Below are 21,852 nucleotides of genomic sequence, written 5' to 3' on the forward strand. Positions count from 1 at the left end.
TCTGAGAACCTTCAGTTCACTCCTAACCTAGCTTTTATATTGTTAACTTTGATTAGTTCAATTTGGTCTCAAGGCCCATAACTTTGATTTGTTTATTTTGGAATAATACTTGGTTTGTATCCTAGCATCACCTTACATAGTCGATTGTGTTTCGCCCGCAGCGGCATCTAAGTTGGAGTTAAATTGTTACGTGTCGATTGTAAAGCTAGGAAGCAAAAATTAAACACCATTATTATTACATCTGTGTTTCTGTCCAACACCTGGTATAACACCGTGTTTGTGTAGCATCATTTCTACTTCAACAGCCTCGCTCTCGAGACGTAAGTGTGTCTATGTGCCAGACCCGGATCCAATCAGTCTCAGAAAGCGTTATTTAAATTTCCCCCGGTGAAGTTGGGAGATTTAAGTTTTCTCTTGTTGGTGTAGTAGTTCAGGAAGAAATCATAACGTAACATTTACATAATTCTGCGATTACGGACAAAGGTAAGTCATCTTCTGTATCAAATTCGTCATTTACTTCATGCACGTCATTGTGTCGGAATCCAGACTTCCGAAAACAGTTCATTATTGTTGTTGACGACACTTGCTGCCATGCTTTCTTCATGAAATAGATTGCCTCCAACAAATCTATGGACTTTGATAGTTCACTGGCAGAATTGATGCTGCTCACCTTTGACAAGATATGTTTCAAAATTAAAGTTCTGTAGAAAGTCTTGAAATTTTGTATGATTCCTTGGTCAATGGTTGACAGAAAGAGGTTGTATTCGGTGGTAGAAATATGATTTTAATGTTCGTCAATTTCAAGTCTCTGGGATGCGAACCTGCGTTATCCATAAACAACAAAATTTTTCGCTGTTGTAGACCAATCTTTCTGTCAAATTGTAGCAACCACTCAGTTATAATTTCACCTTTAACAAAGAGTAGTATGGATTAATACAGTGCGCCCGGAAATGTGGTAGCAACTTTTACACAAAGTGTCACAAGATGGCACTTTTGAAAAGCCAAATTTGTTCAATCTTGCAACATTCAATTTTGGATTTTTTTCAAAAGAATATGTTAAGGAGGTTTTCCCAACAATTTTTACCTCCGATTTGTGCACTAAAATTTGTCGAGATGTTGCTCGAAGGGTTCAGTTATACATTGAGCATAATGATGGTCAATTAGAACATTTTCAATAAAATTTAAATTTGAATGTTTTACGTTTGACAATTCTTGACATTTATTTATCTCAATTTAGATAGCGGCGTTGCCATGCATAAAAAAGGTCTCTGTAAAAAAGTGTCATCTTGCGGGACCAATCGAAAAACTTGCTACCACATTTCTGGGCGCTCTGTATGATTGAATTCCAACTTTTACTTTTACCTGTCATCCAAGCTTTCTTGTTGAACTTCCAGGTCACGGGGAGTGAATTAACGTTTAGTTTTTTAAATGCTCGAGGTCTTGCTGCCTTCCCTATAACCAGCAATGGTTCTTTTTCACCGGACATACTGACGCAGTGTAACACTGTTAGTCGTTCCTTGGACATTTTTCCACCGGTACACTTTTCCGATTTAAGGGCCAATGTTTTATCTGGTAATGCACGGAAAAAAAGTCCTGTTTTGTCCGCATTATAAACGTTTTGTGGACTGTATCCTCGGAGCAATGTAGGAACTTTGTCAAAGAAAGCTTGAACATCTTCCGAGTTAACAATGGCGGCCTCTCCAGATACGGCTTTGAATTTGATGTTATGTCGATTTCTGAATTTATGCAACCAACCATCAGAAGCAGAAAATTTATTATAACCTAAACGTTCCGCAATTTCCTTGGCTTTTGATTTTAGTAAAGGTCCTGATATTGGAATACACTTACTTCTGGCTTTAATAAACCAGTCATAACACAGTTTATCTATGTTCAAACCTTCCCTCTTAAAGAAACTTCTTTTTTGGTTGACATTCGTATTCGATTGCCATTTCGCTGCAAGCTCTTCTCTCTTCTTTATAATGACAGACGCTTGAGTTTTTCCAATCTTGAAACGTGCAGCTAGTTCACGTACAGAAAGTTTCTCTACATTATAAACGTCTACTATTTGCATTTTTTCCTTTAAAGTTAAATTATGCCTGTTTTTTGAACTCATTTTTAGTTCACTCACTACACATGTATTGCACAACTTATCACAAGGGCAACTCATGCACTAATAAGAGCAAGTAAAAAAATGTTGATGCATGTAAAACGGGGAATTACCCGGCGACTGGCTGTGGCTGGTGGCGACTACCTGCAGCCGCATCCGTCTAAGAGAGCTTTATTTTCAAAGAGGGGAGAAAAACTACTGTCCCTGTCCGTTCAACAGAGCGTCCGTTCAATAGAGATGACTTTCTTAACAAACCTATATGAACTAAAACGGTGCCCAAAGAATTGTCCGTTCAATAGAGCTGTCCGTTCATAGGAGCTGTCCGTTAAGGGAGCTTTTACTGTACATATTCGTATGAAGAAAAATGCAATTAAAATTCGAAATTCATAAAATAATAATAGTAAATTATATGTTTTTAATTTGTTGTAGCCAATTTAGGGAGTTTTCGGTAATTTTCGTAAAGTTCGAAGAAACCTTGCTGGAATTTAGTAAGGGGACATTTTTCCACAATGTCTTGGATGGTTTCTTTAATTAATTAATTAAGTTAGTTAATCGGTAAAACTCGTCTGTGATGGATTGGAGGTTTCTAGAAGAATTTTCAATAATAATAATAATGACCTTTTATTAACGGGGACCCTCTACATTAATATAAAGAATTAAATAATAAGAATTAAGAATGTTAAAAAATTAATTACAATTTACTAACAAAAATTACACAATATTAAACATAGAAAATCAGAAAATAATTATGATTATGAAAGTGCTATAAATAATAGTTATTTATTATACAAGACGATAAAATTGTACTTTTTTTTTCAGGACTTCAAGTTCAAGGAAAAAATTAAATTTCAAAGAAAATTAATATTTAATAATTAAATAAAAAAAATTAAAACATTTTATCTACCCTTGCGGTTAAAGTGCTACTTTATCTACTCAAAAGAATTGATAAAAACGTAGTTTAACATCTGATATAGAAAAAATATCATTTAATTTAAAATTTAGAACATCTCAGAGAAAATACTGTTGGAGCCAGAAACACCGTTGGGTTTTTCCATCCCTCAAACACCTGAAACCAACCAGCTACTCTGGCCGAGTGCACCAAATTGGGTTTTTCCTCGGTACCTGCACCCCGTACATAAATATGTACTGTCGCCAGCAATAAATTTTGGTCGTCAAGGTCATTTTAAAATTTGGTTAGATTGTCACAAATTTAAAAAATTTCCCTGACTGATTATGTCCATGTCAACAAAGTGTCAAAAAAATGAGAAAAAAATGACAATTGATGTCATACAATATGATGATAGGTTATGATATTTACGACTGTTTTACAATGGAGCATTTTCGATTGCGTCAAAAAATGACCTTGACGACCAAAATTTATTGCTCGCGACAGTACCTTGTTCATAGTTAGTATTTAATGGTTGTTATTGTAACTTCCCTGAAGAATACATCTGAATCAACACATTTTATTTATTCTGTCGAATAAATTAATATAGTGCGAAGTCAGTTAATTAATCGGTAAAATTCGTCTGTGATGGAGTGCAAAAGGTTTTTAGAAGAATTTATCGAGATCTATCGCGAGCAGCCGTGTTTGTGACAAGTTAAATCGAAGGATTACTCAAACAAAAGCAAAAACGCAAGCTACGAATTACTGCTAAACAAATTACGGAAAGTCCAACCAGATGCCACTCTCGAAGGATTAAAAAAAAATAAACAACATAAGAATCGCCTTTAGAAGGGAGTAAAAGAAGGTTAGTACCATAATTATTTACCGATTTCTGCAGTCATATAGAATCTGTTTTAATTGTAGGTACAGGAATCAAAATGTACAGGGTCAGGAGCAGGCAATGTTTATGAACCGACCTTATGGTACTACGACCTGATGATGTTTACAGCACAATCTGAGACTAGGAGGAAAGGAATCTCAAATGATGAAGACGAAGATCTTGAGAGCAACAGTGTAAGTAAACAGCATGTATTTAGTCGAGGGGGTAACAGATCGGGAATTACCTTGTACAAGTCTCTTGAATTAATTCAGAATTGGTTGAACTGAATTGAATTTGGGAATTAGGAGGAATTGTAAAGGAATTAAATGAAATTTAGAGGAATTGCTAGGAATTACACGGAACTAGAAAGAATTAAATGGAATTGCATCGTGGAATTGAAATTACATATGTACCTACTTAGTTAATTTTGGTAGGGATCACGATAGCATACGATCAAGCAACGAAAAATAACGACAGTGTGCTGTTTGTCAAGGTTATTGCGTCTGCGATTGTTTCGTATATGTGTTAAGTGCTTGTAAAACGTAAAATAATCTTTTTTAATTATAAAATCAATAAGGAATGAGCAGTATGCACACGAATAGGTAAGTATAATCAGTCAGTAATCAGTTTGTAACGTTTCTACCAAAGTTTTGGGCGAGACTTTGTGTAAATCCCAGGAATTCCACTCATTGTATTGTTAGTTGTCTGTATCGCGAGCAATGTTTAAATATCTTCTAAGACTTTGCCTAAGCGAACGAACGTTATTCAATATTCGTGCGCTGTCACTTTTCAGGTACCTATTTTAACTGTTTTGCATTACTCGGCTTCAAATTTCGCACTCATACCTAAAAAGTGATCTGGCACAGCACTTATATTGAAAATAACTATTCTTCTCGTTGTTAGTCAATATTGTGTATTGAGATTTTATTTTATATCTGCATTAGGGTTAAATATTTATTCATAATATGTGGTCGAAAAGGCTATGAGGTTAGTTTACACAATATATTTTTTATTAAGAGAAACCTATAATAAAACATTACAGGTTCTTTACTCAAACCTACCACTGCCTTCAATTTCAACAGTCCAGCAAAACATGAAGAACAATGACAATAAAATTGTTGAAGGGCAGCTTCGAATGAGCGAGTTGAAAGATTTTCTTGTATCAAATAACTTGCCCCTCAAAGCATGGATATCTGAAGATGGTACGAGGATACTCGATACAGTAGAATATGATCCACAAACAAATCAATTAGTGGGGTTGGTGCTGCCTTTAGAAAAAGATGCGATGCCTAAAGTTTTAAGTCACGAAGCCGACTGTGCTAGAAATATCGAATCTTTAATTCTGAACAAAGAAAAATCCAAAATTGGTTATATAGTATAGAGGAAATTTCTCTTTCTGTCTTTCTTTTTTTGGTACCAACAATAAGTTCACTTACATTGATGTGGTAAAAAGATGGACTCACATATATAACGAAGCAAAGAAAATTGGAATAGAAATCGTTGGCTTTTCAAGAGATGGAGACAGCCGTATCTTGAAGGCAATGGAACATCTTATGAAAATGGGATTAAACAATAAAGATTTTGGGAATTATTTCAGTTGTCATGTAGGTACATCCGAATTTTTTATGTGTTCAAGATACAATACACATCGGTGGAAAAATGAGAGTGAGACTCTTAAACGAAAAAGTTAATATTCAGGTAGGTGCATATCAAGTAAAAAAAGAACACCTTATCACTTTGACTCGAGAAGTTAACAGAGGAGTTCATCAAATGTTGGAAAGTGACTTAGACGGCACGGATAAAATGAACTATGGTGCAGTAGAAAGAATATGTGCGTCTCATGTACCTACATTACTAAAAGAACATGTTAAAGAGAGCGATGGCACGCAAATGTATTTAATTCTTATGCAACTCATAACGCAATCATTTTTAAGCGAGTGCCCTCCTTTACAAAAGCTTAAAATGTTATGGACCGCTGTAATTTTCTTGAGGATTTGGCGAACATGGATTTTGAAATCGAATTCGTATTCTTTAAAAAACACATTTGTTACGCGGAATGTTTATGTTTCTGTTGAATTAAATGCACATTCTATGATACTACTTTTACTAAAATTAAAGGATGAGCAAGAACTTTTTTTAACAAAACATTTTAGTAGCCAACCGTGTGAGGCATTTTTTAGATTACTTCGGTCTATGACAACCACAGAATCTACCAAAATTAATTTTAGCACATTAGACGTTTTGTACCGGATAAACAGAGTAAATCTTCAAAATAAAATAATCTCTACTCATCAGCATCTATATAACTTCCCACGGTACCTTAAAAAAATAATTTCGAAACGAATATCAAAGATTTACCAAAAATAAGCATGGATGAAATACGAGTCATTGTACAAGAAGCAGAACAAGAAGCTCTTGGGTTTGCCGTTATGTTGGAAATGAATATGACTGAAATAAATACGAGGTGTGAAATAAAATATGTTGGCAATTAATTGACTTTAGAAGAATCGAACCAAGAATCCGATAATGATGTCGAAGATGATATGACTGAAGAGACTGCCCAAACTGATGATGAAGATGATGAAACAGATTTTCTGGTGAAATCTCTGAAAGGGCCATTGACAGTAAAAACATTCGACCATCCAGTCGAAGACAAAACATCTAACTTTGTAGAAGTTATTATAAATCAGAAGAAATTAACTACAAAAAAGAGTACTTTATGTTGGCTTCTTCGCACAAAACCGTCTAAAGTTAGTGTGGATCGCTTAAAACGTTTTCAGTGAAGTAATATGAATATGTTCCTATCTATTTCCTACGAATTTATCTAGATTTGTGTTTTATATTATTTTGTCAGGATATTTTTTTGTTTTGTTTAATAAATTTTGTATGCAAGTATATTTTACTTTTCGTTTCATAAATTCATTTTATTCTTGGTACCTGTACCGAGGCGAATCAAATTTTCCAATCACTCAAAAGACAAAATTATAAACTTAAAAAAAGAATAACAAAGAAATATAGATTGATATTCGAACTTATATGAATTTTTGGAATTGGATCTGAATTGAAGGAATTGCCAGAATTATTCTGAATTGATTCGAATTACAACGGAATTAGTTGAAATGAACTGAATTGATTTGAATTGGTGGAATTGCTGGAATTGAAAGAATTATCAGAATTAATTCTGAATTGGGATTGAATTGTACAACAAATTTTCGATCTGTTACCCCCTCGTATTTAGTTCAACAACGCAGGTCTACACTGATTTCGATGTTTGCATAAAATTGACAGTTTTTGAACAATTTCGACCCCCTGATTACGAAAATTATTTTGGTTTTGCGCTATCACGTCTAGTTTTTTCACCTAGAATGAATTAATTAATTCAAAATTTCGATATTGTAATATCGGACAACAATATGGATATTCGAAATTTCCTTGTTTTATTTGCGAGTGGGACAGCCGGGCACGAGACAAGCACTGGACTCAAAGCGAGTGGCCTTTAAGAACTAGAATTGTACCGGGAAGCAATAATAAAAAATAATTTAGTTGTATCCTAAAAAAGTCGTATTAGGTACCACCAATGCATATCAAACTCAGTTTGATGAAATACTTTGTAAAGGTTCTTGATAAAAATGGACAATGATTCAAGTATTTATGTACTTACAAAGTTTCCAGATCTCTCCAATGCCAAATTGAAAGAGATTATATTCATAGGACCTCAAATAAGATCTTTGTGCAAAGTGTAAAGATTTTCAAAATTCTATTAATGTTGTTGAAAGGAATGCCTGGACGGCATTTAAGAACGTCATAGAAACATTGCTTGGAAATCACCAAAGATGAAGACTACGGAAAATATTGTAAGAATCACGTTTAAAAATTTTCACATCTCGGGGTGTAATATGAGTTTGAAAGTGAATTTCCTATTTTCGCACTTAAATCTTTTTCCTAAAAATCTTGGTGATGTCAGCAAGGAACAAGGGGAACGTTTTGACCAAGATATAAAACAAATGGAGAGGTGATATCAAGAAAGATGGAGCGTATCATTGATGACAGACTTTTGCTGGATGTTACGGCGCGATGTAACCAAAAAAAAAAACTTACAGCAGACAATCAATTAAAAACAGGTTCCTCACAAAGCGTCAAAGATGCCATTCTCATTAGGAATAAAAAATTTAGTTAGATTTTTAACCAAGAATTATTATAAACATCTTATTTTCCTAAATAAATTGCTTAATTTTTTTTGTTAATTGTGAAAAAACCTGACGTGATACAAAAAAATGAAGGGTATTTTTGTAATCAGGGCTCCAATATTATACAAAATCAGTTATCAAAATCAAAACATCGATTAAAAAGTTTTGTTTTGCAGGCCTGTGAATTTAACAACGTTAGTTACGTTAGACAAAATTAACTTAGTGTTATGATATCATATTTTCTTGAAACGAAACTTTTCCATTACTGTTGAAGTAGGTGCGATAAGCATTCCTTACAATTTTTACTGAAGTAGATGCATTTGTTAATCTTGCCTTCTTCAAACTGAGCATGTTTCCAATTCCAAATCCGGTACAACAAGTCCATTGACATGATCTTCGTGGTCAAGTAAAGAATCCGTAATTCTTTGTTGATATTTTGCGCAAAAAATTATGGAGAACACAACATGCAAGCACCACAGCATGTACGTTTGAAACATTGATAGAAATAGGTGTCAAAAATACTCTAAACCGCGATGCCAGAATACCAAATGCGTTCTCAACCACGCGTCGAGCCCTTGACAGTCGATAGTTAAAAAATTTTTCGTTATGAGTAGGGCCCGGATTTTAGGCAAAATGGACTATTTTTATTTTTTAAGGCACATGTATGAAACTTGTCTATAAATGATTTCTGGCTTAATTAGAGTAATTAGAGCCATATTTGATTCTGCCTATTCGGCCTAAAATGCCCTTTAAATACCTATTTTACCTTTTAACTGCCTGAACATGCCTAAAATGACCAAAAATCAATTTCATTTTTGCGGTTTTTTCCCAATTTTCGAATTCTGGGAAGTTTACGGTATTGAAAATGTAAAAGTGGTACCTCAATAAAATTTACAATGCTTTATGATTTTAAAATTTAAGGAGATGTAATTACTGAAATGTACAAAGTGCAGTACAATACAGGAATTACTTTTTCGCTTTTACGGTTGGGACCATGATGTCAGCGGTAAATACTCCGACAATACCTAAGTACCACAAACCATTAGACTGGACTGGCATAAATTACAGAGTTTATCTGTTTGCCTCTGTTCGAAGGGGTGCAGGTATACGCGGTCTAATGTTTTCTGATACTTAGGTATTGTTAGAAGCTTTAACGTTTATAAAATGGTCCTTGCCATAAAAACGAAAATTAAAATCCCGAAGTGAAACAATAAGAGAAACCTTAAGGGTGTCATTTTCTAAAAATTTAAGAAATATAAAATTAACCATCTCCTCTGAAATTTGGTGGGAGACGTAAATATAAGCATTACAAATTTGTCATTTCTCGTTTACTTTATCTCCGTGCAGTGGTCGTGTTTCTTGTGAACCTGTTTAAAGTGAACATAATGCCGAAACAAAAAATTAGTTTACGCGAAAAAATATTACAGTGGACAAGCAAGAAAGATTTATATGAAATAAAATCAACCCGAGAAATGTTTTGTAAAGCTTGTGGTAAACTGGTAAGTTAAGCATAATTAAAAATATGTCATTTTATATTTTTTACTTATTTGAAAATTTTATTTTTTGTAGTTTATATGCGAAAAAAAATGTCACTTGCAACAGCATGAGCAAACGGCCATCCATAAAGAGAACATTATGACACCGCTTCGGCAAACGTTGCTGACACAGAACTTGGAGGAATCGGCAAATAGTACATTCAATATGGAACTTTGTAACGTCTTTTTAGCTGCCAATATACCATGGCACAAACTACAAAATCCTGCGTTTCAGAATTTTCTGACAAAATATTGTGGTAGAAAAATTCCGGATGAGTCTACTTTACGGAAAAATTATTTACCAAAATGCTACAAAGATGTATGAACATACTATCTTTTAATATTTAATTTAAAATTATTTTCACTTTTAGACTATTGACCGCATTCGGAATGAGCTGGATCCTTTTAACATATGGGTTTCAGTTGACGAAACAACAGATGCACTTGGGCGATATGTGGCGAATTGTCTGGTTGGGAAACTTTCAGAAGATGAACCTGGAAAATCTTATCTTTTGGCGTCTAAACAATTAGAAAGAACAAATCATGAGACAATAGCTAGATTCGTAAATCAATCTTTAGGTAAGGGTTTTTCACTTTTTTAAATTTATTTTGATTTAAAATTTCTATGCGTAGAAATCTTGTGGAGTACCAGAGTTGTTGCTGAAAAGTTTCTTTTGTTTGTAACGGATGGAGCACCATATATGATAAAATCTGGTAGACACCTTAAGGTGTTTTATCCAAAAATTGTGCATGTCACATGCTTAGCGCATGCTTTAAATCTAGTGGCTGAAAAAATTCGCTATCAATATGAAGATGTGGATAATTTAATTTCGAACGTGAAAAAAATTTTCGTTAAGGCACCTTTGAGAGTTGAAATGTACAAAGAAAAACTAAAAGAAATGCCACTGCCTCCACAGCCAATTTTAACACGATGGGGAACATGGCTTCAGGCTGCTATGTTTTACAGCGAACACTTTGATTCCATTAAAGAAGTAAGTATATAAAAGATAAGCAAATTAATTGATTGTTAAACTGTTTTTAACTACTCACAGGTTGTCATGTCCTTTGATGGAAGTTCTGCTGTTGCTATTCAAAAAGCACAGTCTATAATGAAGAAACCCGGAATAAAAAACCAATTAATTTATGTTCGCAGTAATTTTAAAATAATCTGCGAAAGTATTACTCAATTGGAAAAAAATGGGTTACCTTTAACCGATTCAATCAAAATTGTTGAAAACGTATTTACCTCCCTAAAAAAATCTCCAGGCCCTGTAGCAGCAGTAGCATTAAAAAAACTTGAAGATGTTACTGAAAAAAATCCTGGATACAAATTTCTTCTAGAATTGGCAAGAATTTTTAGAGGTGAAGATGTGCCGGAACATGACACCAAAATGGAAGAAATTTATTACAAATTTGCGCCCATTACCTCTTGCGAGGTAGAAAGAAGTTTTTCAAAATATAAGTCCATTTTGGTGGATAACCGACAATGTTTTAAAGTAGAAAATTTAGAGCAATATCTTGTATGCAATGTAAATACGTAACAATGTAAATAACTAACAAACTTGTAGTATTGTATATTAATTAATAAAAAATAATTAGTAAATATCTTGTTGTGTGTACCTACTTAAAACTTTAAAAACACATTTTTTAATTTAATTAACCACAACTTTAAGGACCTAGTATGGCTTATTTTCAGTTTTTAAGGGACTATTTGCAGTAGTTTAAGGGACTATTTTAGGCACCTATTTCCGACTTTTTAATTGCCTAAAATCCGGGCCCTAGTCATTTGTATAGTTTGAGATCTAGCCTGGTAGTACCGGCAATGTTTGTAAATTTAACTAGAGTTTAAGCGCCTTCAGCGTGTTATTCTGAGAACCTTCAGTTCACTCCTAACCTAGCTTTTATATTGTTAACTTTGATTAGTTCAATTTGGTCTCAAGGCCCATAACTTTGATTTGTTTATTTTGGAATAATACTTGGTTTGTATCCTAGCATCACCTTACATAGTCGATTGTGTTTCGCCCGCAGCGGCATCTAAGTTGGAGTTAAATTGTTACGTGTCGATTGTAAAGCTAGGAAACAAAAATTAAACACCATTATTATTACATCTGTGTTTCTGTCCAACACCTGGTATAACACCGTGTTTGTGTAACATCATTTCTACTTCAACAGCCTCGCTCTCGAGACGTAAGTGTGTTTATGTGCCAGACCCGGAACCAATCAGTCTCAGAAATCGTTATTTAAATTTCCCCCGGTGAAGTTGGGAGATTTAAGTTTTCTCTTGTTGGTGTAGTAGTTCAGGAGAAAATAATAACGTAACAGTACCATTAAAGAAAAAAAATTAACTAATTGATTTAGCTCATCAGGCACTCACCAACACGGATGATGATGAATGTGCAGTTGCTGAAAAGAGAACTGGTTACCAGCTGAAGGGGATGGCTGAACAACAGACGTTCATTGCAGAAAAACTAATTTCAGATATAATGTACTATGGAAGAGAGGGAAAATTAAAAGAAGATGCAAGTGTGCTTTGTGGAGGTTTTATACCAAGTTCACACTTGGCCTCCAATTTATACCACCCTCCAAACTCTCTGACACGAATGGGCCACCCATCATTTCCAACATCCAGTATGTTTGTACAACCACGTCAATCCCAAATGGGCCGACATCAGTCATATATCCCTCAGTCACCACATTTGCCAGCAGAAAGCCAGGAATCATTCCAACCAACTGCCACCAATTCGCAAACTTCTGCCACCATTAACAGTAATAAAATTTACTTAAAGCGAAGGATCCAACATGTGAATTATAAACTTATCTAACATTTACTAATAAATGATTTATTTACTTAAGATTTTTCCTTACCTTTAAATAGTCCTCCTTTAATGCGTCGTATATTACCCAGCAGGTTTCTGGAATTATGGCACTGAGGGATTGAGGTGAGATGGCAGTGCTAAACTTTAGATCTTCGTAACTATTACCAGTTGCTAAATATCTAAGTGTAAAAGTAAGCCTTTCTTCGGCGCTTATCGCATTCCTCATTACGGTATTTTGTTTCGAAATTTTGGGCCGTACTAATTTTAATATAGTCCTGAAGGCATCGTCATCCATTCATAAATAATTTTTAAAATCCGCAGGTTCGTACACGCGCAGTTCATTCAAGAGGTTCATGTGGGAGTAGAGATGTCGATGCAATAACCAAATTTGCACCATTTTTTCTTCTTTTTCACCTTTTCTTGTTTTTCTTTATTGTCTAAAACTAATAAGGCCACAAGTGAAGCAACAACCTTCTTTGAGGGTGCCATGTTCTTCGTAAAATGTTCGATGGCAAACTAATAAAATCTGAACGATTTCACATCGCACGTGTGGAGGTAAAACAGCCGAACGACGGTTGAAACGACAATCTGAAAGACGTGTCGTACGATCTGTAGTACGACAGATCGTATCGTGTGTAGGCCGTTTAACTTGAGGTGGTCAGTTATGACCCGGCAATAAACTTCTGGCACCCGTCGCGCGACTGGGCTGCACCTGTCTTGCCTCCGATGGTCCCTTTTCAGACGGCTCAAAAGCATCTGCCATAAAAAATGTACTCTCTTCAAGTTGGTAATAAAAGTGACCCCAAAATTGTAAAAGAAATTATCGGCCCAAGTCGTGATGTGTAATGCGAACGCGAAAATTTGACCGTGACGGATGAAAGCAATTCAGTGGCCGGGAATAAAATGTAGGTATGTGGTGAGCCTAAAGAAGTTTTCACTTCAAAAATAAGCAAGATAGATAGATTCTTGAAAAATGTCATCGCCTGGCAAAAAACCTGTCCTTAAGAGTCAGACACACGTGAAATAATTCAATTTCTTTCATCATTTGCTAATTGCTACCTTAATTTAAACTGTGTATGTGTCGTAGGCTAATTACAAATTCAATCGTTCTATAAAAAGCCCAGTCACTTTGTAAATGATTAGGCAAATTGTAAAATATAGAATAAACTGAGTATTTTTATAATTTGACCGAGGATTTTAGGCGTTTTATAAAACGCTGAATAGCTCTTAGTCGTATTGTAAAATGATCTTTCATTTTGTTTGGTTTAGAATATGACTGGTCATATCCAGTCGTTTTGTAAAAGACTGGAGAGTTGTTGGACATTTTATAAAATACCCATTTATATTTATTAATGTTTTATCGTTATCATTTTGAAACAAATAAAAAATAGATTTTATACTATACTATATTATATTTTTCGTATAAAAATATACAGGATTTATAACAGTTTAAATAAAGATATCTCCAAAACAAAAAATATTAAAAAATAAGTATAAACAAATACGACATTCAAAACAATTTAATAAGTAATTTTTACTTATTTGAACATGATCCGCTCGAGTGACATTTACTATTACATTTCATACCAGCTTTAAAACAAAAACACTTATTTGTATGGCACTGCGACTTGCTTGGTTTACAAGAACATTTTTTGAATCCTTATCCTCCAAATTTTGAAAACTTTGTCACAGCTTCCCTCAAAGTAATGATTTTTTCCTCCAGAACATGAATTGGCTCAGAAGTTTCAATACCAATAATTTCGTCTCTTGAAAACCATCGGTTCAACATTCCATGTATGGTACCAATTCGGTGCACTCCATTTTTTATCTCTACGATAGTTCCTAATATATTTTTAGGGTCCAGCGGTTCCCTGTCGAATTTAGGAACTTCAATCGCAATATTCTGACCCAAAGTAAGTGGTTTCAACTTTTGTTTTGTAGTTTCAAGCGTTTTGTCTGCAGCACGTTTCTGACCAACAATACATCCCATTCTTCGTGTCTGTATGGTCTCTTTTTGGCATAAATCACATTCCATTCTTTCATTCTATGTCAAATTTTTTAAACATTTTTCACAGTGAACTGTTTTATTGCTTGCATTGCCATTAATTTTAATTCTAGTCTGGTCGACGATAGGGCTATTAATTTCAACTATAGTCTGATCAACGATAAGAATATCCACAACATTAAATATCTGAATTTCTTCAATATCAGTAGAGTTTTTTGGTGTAGTTGGAGTATCATTTAGTTCAAACACCTCTTCGTCTCCGGAATGATTAGTTTCTTGAGAAATTTGAGATGACTTAGTGACTAAATGTTCAAAATAACTTCCTCTCCTTCAGTTATGTTAGTTAATACTTTTTCTAAATCTTCTTCAGTTGTTATTTCTCTGACTGTTTCTGTAGGTAAATCCGTAGAAAAAAGCCCAACAGGAAAATCAACACCAAACAGTGCTTTGTAAGGTGTACGTTTGATAATCCTATGGCAGGAGGATTTTTTTGCCATTGGACAAAATAACATCCAAGCGACCAATTTGTTGAATTATTATATTTTAGCCACGCCCTTAACATGTTTTCAACATCTTGATTTGATCTTTCCACACTGCCCTGGCTTTGTTGGTGACGAGGACGACCATTTACTATCTTGCAAGAGGGCCATCTTGAGACCAACTGATTAATCACGCTATTAACAAACTCCCTCCCATTGTCACTTTGTAAAATTTTAGGCGCTCCAAATTACAAAAAAAATTTTTAAAGTTCCGATGAGACTTCTTCTGCGCGTTTCGATTTTAATGGTCTTAAGTGAATAAACTTAGTAAGGTGATCCTGGTAGTTCATCAACCATTTATATTCGCGATCTGGAGTTGACTGTAGGTCCATTAGATCTATTTGCCCCCTATGATTCCATCCCTTAGATAGGAGAGGTTTCACCACAATTCCTTTTTTCGATTGCTGTTTTTTTTTCTGCACACGTTGTGCAACATTTAACAAAAATTTCCACTGCTGGTCGAGGAATTGAATATTTAGGTTTGAGTGCCATTAGCATTTTAATCACGACCTCCATGGCCATTACTTATATGAGTTTCAACTAATTTTTCATAAAATTTCTCAACGCCACTATAAAAGTTATTTCATCTTCCTTACTTGACCTTTTCTTTATAATGGCTTTTTCTCCACCTATTTCTATAGTCTCATAAATCCGTGAAAAATAATGCCGCTAATTGGACCTTTTATCGCCTTTTTCTTTTGCCTGTCTGCCAGTTGATAAAATTTCTGTTATTTCTTCTATTCTTGCAGAAGTCTACGGTTTCTTAATACTTTTCTCGTGAGCTACAATAAAAATATTGAATTATTTCGGAAAATATACGGGGTGACTATTATTGATGAAACATTTTTTCGTTACGTTGGTAGCGGTCGTGCTTTAAACAACGCATGCGTCAACATTCTGTCTTATAAAACTTGTAAAATAATATAACATTATGTACAGAGTGTGGATTATTCACAAACCCGTGTCTGTGTCAGTAAATTTGAAAACCTAACCAAAAAACAAGTCAAGAGCTGTCAGGTTTTAAGGGTTTGTTAGGGCTACTAATCGCTACCATACCAACACACTTAATTTGCTTAAATCATTTATAGTCACCCGGTAAGTAGGTACTACACCGTATTTCATTTTTGAGGTTAAATTTATTGTGGTTACTTACCAGCATAAAATTTTTGTAGTTCTTTATACTTAATATAATTCTTTATTAACAAACGAAACACTTTCTTGGTTTTCCAGCATCTTGGAACGATATTTTCTAAAGTAAAAACCGTCGACAATGGACAATTCGCCCGAATCAGCTGGCTGTTGTTGTGTTATAATAACTGTGTTCTTTTTACCTGAGATTTCAGCTAATCTCAGCTCACTTCAGTTGAGATGAGATGTGTCGTTCTTTTAAAGAAACTTAAAGTGAAATTATCTGAGATTTTTACTTCCCCCCTTACCCCTACAGCACAACCTATTTTAGAATCTCGTGATGAGATTTGGGATGTTTTTCAATAACTCATCATTTGAATCGCTATCTGATGAAGATGACGAAGTTAGTAAACCACCATCATCATCATCTTCATCAAAAAATATTTGCTAAAACAATTTTTGTCTTTTGTATTACAATAATGTTGTTTTCTTCTTCCGTTGACATTTTATTAATTATTTATTAACACGGCACACTACTGTTGTAGAAAGTGAGGTTTATGTGTGTTTACATGTCAAATGCCGACACTGACATTTATTTGAGAAAGTACGTTCTTTTTATACAAAGAAATATCTCATCTCAATCATCTCAGCTCACTTCACATTGATCTGAGACGCTTGTAAAAAGAACATGACCAATATGCCTAAATATTTATTCCAGGCGCATTGTAATCTGGGGCACCTGTATTTTCCAATAAGACTAACAGCTATTCAGCGTTTTATCAAACGCCTAAAAGTGTCGGTCGAATTATAAAAATACTCAATTTATTCTATATTTTACAATTTGCCTAGTCATTTACAAAGTGACTGGGCTTTTTATAAAACGACTGAATTTGTTATAAGCCTGGGACATATGTACGTCACTGGCCGGCATGATGCTCGAGGGGGGAGTGTTTTACCTGCGCATCACGTTTGGCGTTAGCTCTAGCTCTGTTGTATGGAACCATAGAAATCATAGAATATGGAACAGACGGCTTGGATACCTAACCTACAACTGTTAACTCGCCGTTTCATATTTTGTATTGAATTTTGAAGCGTCACTTTGACAATTCAAATCAAGGTGTCAACGATGTTGCCAACCTAAGTTTAAAGTCATTGCCTGCTCTAATTATGAAATTTAAATGATCTCACGGTAGTTTGTTACAGTTACAGTACATCGCCAATCGTTCCATTGTGAAGTTTGAAATACGGATTCGACGCTAAAATTGACCAATTTAAGGGGTATCAATTTTTGTATAGCATCTGTAACAGATTTATTTGCGATCGTCTTGAATGTTGTTAAACTTACAAAATTATTGCTTTCAAACTAAAGTGAGAGAATCTGTTACCATTCGTAGACAACACTCTATACATAGAAATGTTTTGTAGTAGGCATACCTAAATATAGACAAGTAACAAGCGTGAGCGCACGACGCATGTGCTGCATAGACATTAGAAAATAGTAAACGTTGTACGGTATTAATGGCGGTTGTGGTTTGTGGTGATCAGAGATATTTCTTTTAGTATGGTTAGGTTAAAGCGAATGGTTTTAAAATTCGGTATGATGTGTTTCAATAACTCCACTAATAAAAATCGATAACGAGCCCGAATAGGATTTCGAACAAATATCAATTGGTGATTTTTTACTTCTTCATCATGAAGACACACGAAATCGCCGGTTTTTTGCTTCTTCATCGTGACGATGCGAGCAGAGCCGATCTTGTCGTAAATTAAACGTGATTCAATCGATCCTTAACCAAGTGGGAACTTTGTCAATTTTTCATGTGCGACTATTCAATAGTGCTGAGATACAGATTCGATTTGGATCAGAAGATACGAAAATGAAGTTTCTGGAGCAGACAGTTTTGCAATGGTAAGAAAATGTATCTTATAATAGTAAGGATTGTATTTATTGTCTCAAAAGCTTATTTTTTGTGTCTTCGTAGTTCCGGTTTAGGCCCGGTATTTCAGTCGTGGGTTAAACGAAATAAAAATGGTTAACTATTAAATTACCTGGTTATGGGTATTTCGGTGTCGGGTTGGTTCTAATCAAGGTTAAATTTAACTGGAAAGTTAACCCAGGGGATAGGGGTGGGTTAACCTGCTTTTTCTCGGTTAGACATGCGCATTACTCGTGCCAAAAGTGCGGTGCAGAATTATTTATTTTTCTGTTTTGGCAAGTTTAATATTAAATTAGCACTTATAACGGCTATTTCGCATTTTGAAGTGGCGCCAAATGAAAGTTTGAAAATGGACAGTCGTCGAAGATCCAAAAATTAGACTTTGATATAAGCATTGTATTTACATTAAAATGTTAATTGTGAAATTCAATTTAATTTGATCTTACAATAGGTATTATTTATTTTTACTTGAATAGATATTTTTTATTATAATTTACAGTATTGTAAAAGAATTATTTTTTGTTAGTAAAAGATTATTTTATTTAATAATATGCCCTTGTGTTTCATTAATTTTTATATAAATTCTGATTTTTCCCGAATTAAAAAGAGCTAGAAGATATTTTTTTTATTGTTATATTAATATGTATAATTATTTTCTTGTTTTTTAATATACATATCTGATCCAAAAGTCGGTATCTGTTGTAAAATTCCATTATAAAAAAATAGGTATGTATTTTTGAATAAAAACACCTCACTCTTTAACCAAAACAACTCTACACGTGGGTTAAATACTGTCACAGCTGACAGCAAACGGCAGCATTCTACACCTGTCCGTTACGACTGGCTACGAGCTTTTCGAATATGTCTGCCGAAAGCACTGCCAACATTAAGAAAAAGTTGGTTAAATACTTTAACCCATAACTAAGCACTGAAATACGCATACAAGGTTAATAATTGAGTTAAAATTTAACCGCGTTTTGCAAACCCAAAAGTTAACCCTGCACTGAAATACTGGGCCTTAGGAAAGTTAAATTTCCGTTAGTTAACCCTAGTTATGTGCGCCGTCTTTCGTAACACAGGTACTTTGTCCGCGCTTATTTGAAATCTGTTTTTTGACGGCATTTCAAGTCAGCCTTTACTGTTATTAATATCATTATAATTTTTTACTTGCCTGCATGTTGTGAGAAAAATAGTTACTTATTTGTGTATCAAGGCAAAAAGTGCAGATACATAACCAGTATCTTGCAACCTCATGTTGTGCCCTGTGCACCATATATCGGCGAACATTTCTTCTTTATGCTTGATAATGCAAGCACAAGTGATGATTCGATACCTTCACAACGTTGGTATTAACACTGTGGACTGGCCAGCCCGAAGTCCTGACTTAAATCCGATAGAGCACGATAGACCACATAGAAAGACAAGTTATAGTCTTTCTAACTCAGGTTGAGCCAGCAATAAAAATAAACTGCGTACCCTCATTACCGCAAGTGCCACATCCTCTTAACTTTACAATGAAGATGAATTTATGGTTTAAATGACAGATGTTTTTCTTGCTCTTTCTCGATGGTTTCCAGGTACACCGGGCCCAACAGGTCAGGCTTGTTTTCGGTATAAATCCATCTTTATTTCAAAGTTAAGAGGGTACGCAGTTTATTTTTATTGCTGGCTCAACGTGAGTTAGAAAGACTATACAGCTTTGCAATCTGCACCAATAGATTTTAACTATCTTGGAAACATGCCTGTTGAGATTTGGGATGCTGTTGACCAAGATTACATAAGACATTTAATAATAAATAGGGCGCAACCGATCTCACAGAAAAATTGTAATTTGAAGATCACAAAAATACAAATAAGAGAGGAAATAGTGTTATATGTATTTTATTACAATCAAATAATACACATAAACATTCTAAAAAATAATTATTTTCTTAACAACAAACAAAATAGTAATTACTCTCTTATTAACGAAAAAATTAAGTAATATCTGCAACAAAGTTTAATTTTAGTCTGAGCCATCGTCCTGGATATGATCTTTGGCTTCATAACATTTTCGGTATGTAAAAACTGCATGCTGAAGACACAGTCCTGTATCACAAGTTTTGCAAGAGCAATTTGTCAGTCTTCTTCTGTTTTGCTAATGTACAAGGCGTACATGATTTTCTTTTGCGTGGAGCGTTGTTGTCGATGTTTCTTCCGTCCTCTACCAGTTGAGATGAATATTCATTCTGGCTTTTTCTGGATTTACAGACCTCAATTTCGTTTGCAATGATCTAGGAATACCTGATAGTTTTAAACTTCTTCTGGTTGGTTGTTCTGAGCCTAGTTCCGTGACCAGTTCTCTCAAAAATAAACGTCTTTTTTTTACCGTCTGCCCATTTCTCACAACAACCACCTGAGAGTTGATAAAAGAGTTGAGACATAAAAATCAGGAACTTGTTCTTTAAGGCAAGCAAATTTTTTTCTAAATATATTTTCTGTTTGCAGTTTTAACCACAGTAGAGCTACTGGAAACCCTTCATAATCACCATCTACCACCATTAAAGTAGTTAGCTGTATTTGGTATGGATTTGTGTCATGAGTCCAACATTGATTCAAAAAATTGAAATTCACGCATAGTTATCTGTGCCTGAAGTGGGACTTTTTGTGACGTATTTTTTTTTGCATTGTTAGTAAGATCGAAACCATAGAAACCATACAAAACAGTGTGTGAAATGCAATTTCACGCATACGACTATTTCTGTTTTTCATTTCACGCACTGTTTTTTATTAGTTACCTAGCAACATGGTCACTGCATCGAAACTTCAGAGTTCCTTCAAAAATTTGAATTTTTAATTTCAATTTTTTGAATCAATTATAGAAAAAATATTGTTTATATTTCGTGCGCGAAGATGTTTTTGTGCATTCAAAGGCTTCGTCTCGGCGTAAAAGACCTTTTCATGCACAAAAAACACTCTCTTCGCGCTCTTAATATAAAAATAACTATTTCATGAAACTCTTGAAATTTTTTAATTAGTATCCAACGCTGTTATCATCGTCACTATCAAATATTACGTCAGATTGCACATTAAAAGCCTTTTTTAGATTGTGATGGTCACGATTTGTTGTATAACTAAATCTGTCATCTGCATTAAATGTTTTTCCAATACCTTCCAAAATTCGACGATTGGGAATCCCCTGGAATAGTTTCTCTGCTATTGTTGCTCTTTCGGATTTCTTTTGGGCTAAGCCTTCCAACCTCTGCTTCATGTCCTATGTGGGTTTCCATAACTTTAACTTCAACGTCATCCTCCTCCTTCACGATCATACGTGCTGAACAGTAACAACCTATTTTATTGGTTCCTTTCAATTTCATTCCTCTGACGCATTAAAGTTTTTTGTTGTGTAGCGTAAATTCCAGATCGATGACAAATATATTTGGTCACGTTGGCATCTTTTTAATTATTCCATTTTTTTTAATCATAAAATCGAAACGATGACTTGCTATTTTTCTCGAAATCTAATTTCCATTCTTCAAATGTGTTTTTAGAACCGAATTTGAGATGTTGATATTTAGACACCACCTCATGATTTGGCGGAAAATGCCTATCAAGTAAGTCATAATTTGCAATTTCTGAGGCCCATAAAGGACACTTTAGACATGGCTTTTTGAAGTTGTTTTCAATTCCATAATTTTTTTCATATATCTATTTATGTTGGACTTATTTGCAGATTTTCTCGTTTGCTTTTCTTCATCGTTTCTTGTTGACTGTAAATTGTCGTTCATACACTGACAAAACTTTGAAACTTGATTTACTGTATGTATTAGTACATATTCATCTTCTTGAAACA

At 34.3% G+C, this 21,852-nt stretch overlaps 1 protein-coding gene across 1 annotated transcript; it reads left to right on the top strand.

Annotated features, from left to right (window-relative positions):
- The first annotated feature begins 3,641 nt into the window (after nucleotides 1–3,641).
- LOC138140593 (uncharacterized) lies at nucleotides 3,642–11,700 on the top strand. The gene is made up of 5 exons (XM_069061656.1): nucleotides 3,642–9,559; nucleotides 9,630–9,914; nucleotides 9,967–10,174; nucleotides 10,229–10,587; nucleotides 10,648–11,700. Exons 1-5 carry the CDS (start codon nucleotides 9,446–9,448, stop codon nucleotides 11,134–11,136), a joined length of 1,455 nt encoding a protein of 484 aa, XP_068917757.1. The 5' UTR covers nucleotides 3,642–9,445; the 3' UTR covers nucleotides 11,137–11,700.
- Nucleotides 11,701–21,852: the final 10,152 nt, after the last annotated feature.

This window comes from Tenebrio molitor, chromosome Y (genome assembly GCF_963966145.1).
Source record: "Tenebrio molitor chromosome Y, icTenMoli1.1, whole genome shotgun sequence".
Taxonomy (NCBI): Eukaryota; Metazoa; Arthropoda; class Insecta; order Coleoptera; family Tenebrionidae; genus Tenebrio; species Tenebrio molitor.

Bases quoted from the DNA above. Each gene is read 5' to 3' on its own strand.
- LOC138140593 (XM_069061656.1), top strand. From the start codon at position 9,446: ATGCCGAAACAAAAAATTAGTTTACGCGAAAAAATATTACAGTGGACA. The intron at 9,560-9,629 runs GTAAGTTAAGCA...TATTTTTTGTAG, and splicing joins GTAAAGCTTGTGGTAAACTG to TTTATATGCGAAAAAAAATG. The intron at 9,915-9,966 runs GTATGAACATAC...TTTCACTTTTAG, and splicing joins TACCAAAATGCTACAAAGAT to ACTATTGACCGCATTCGGAA.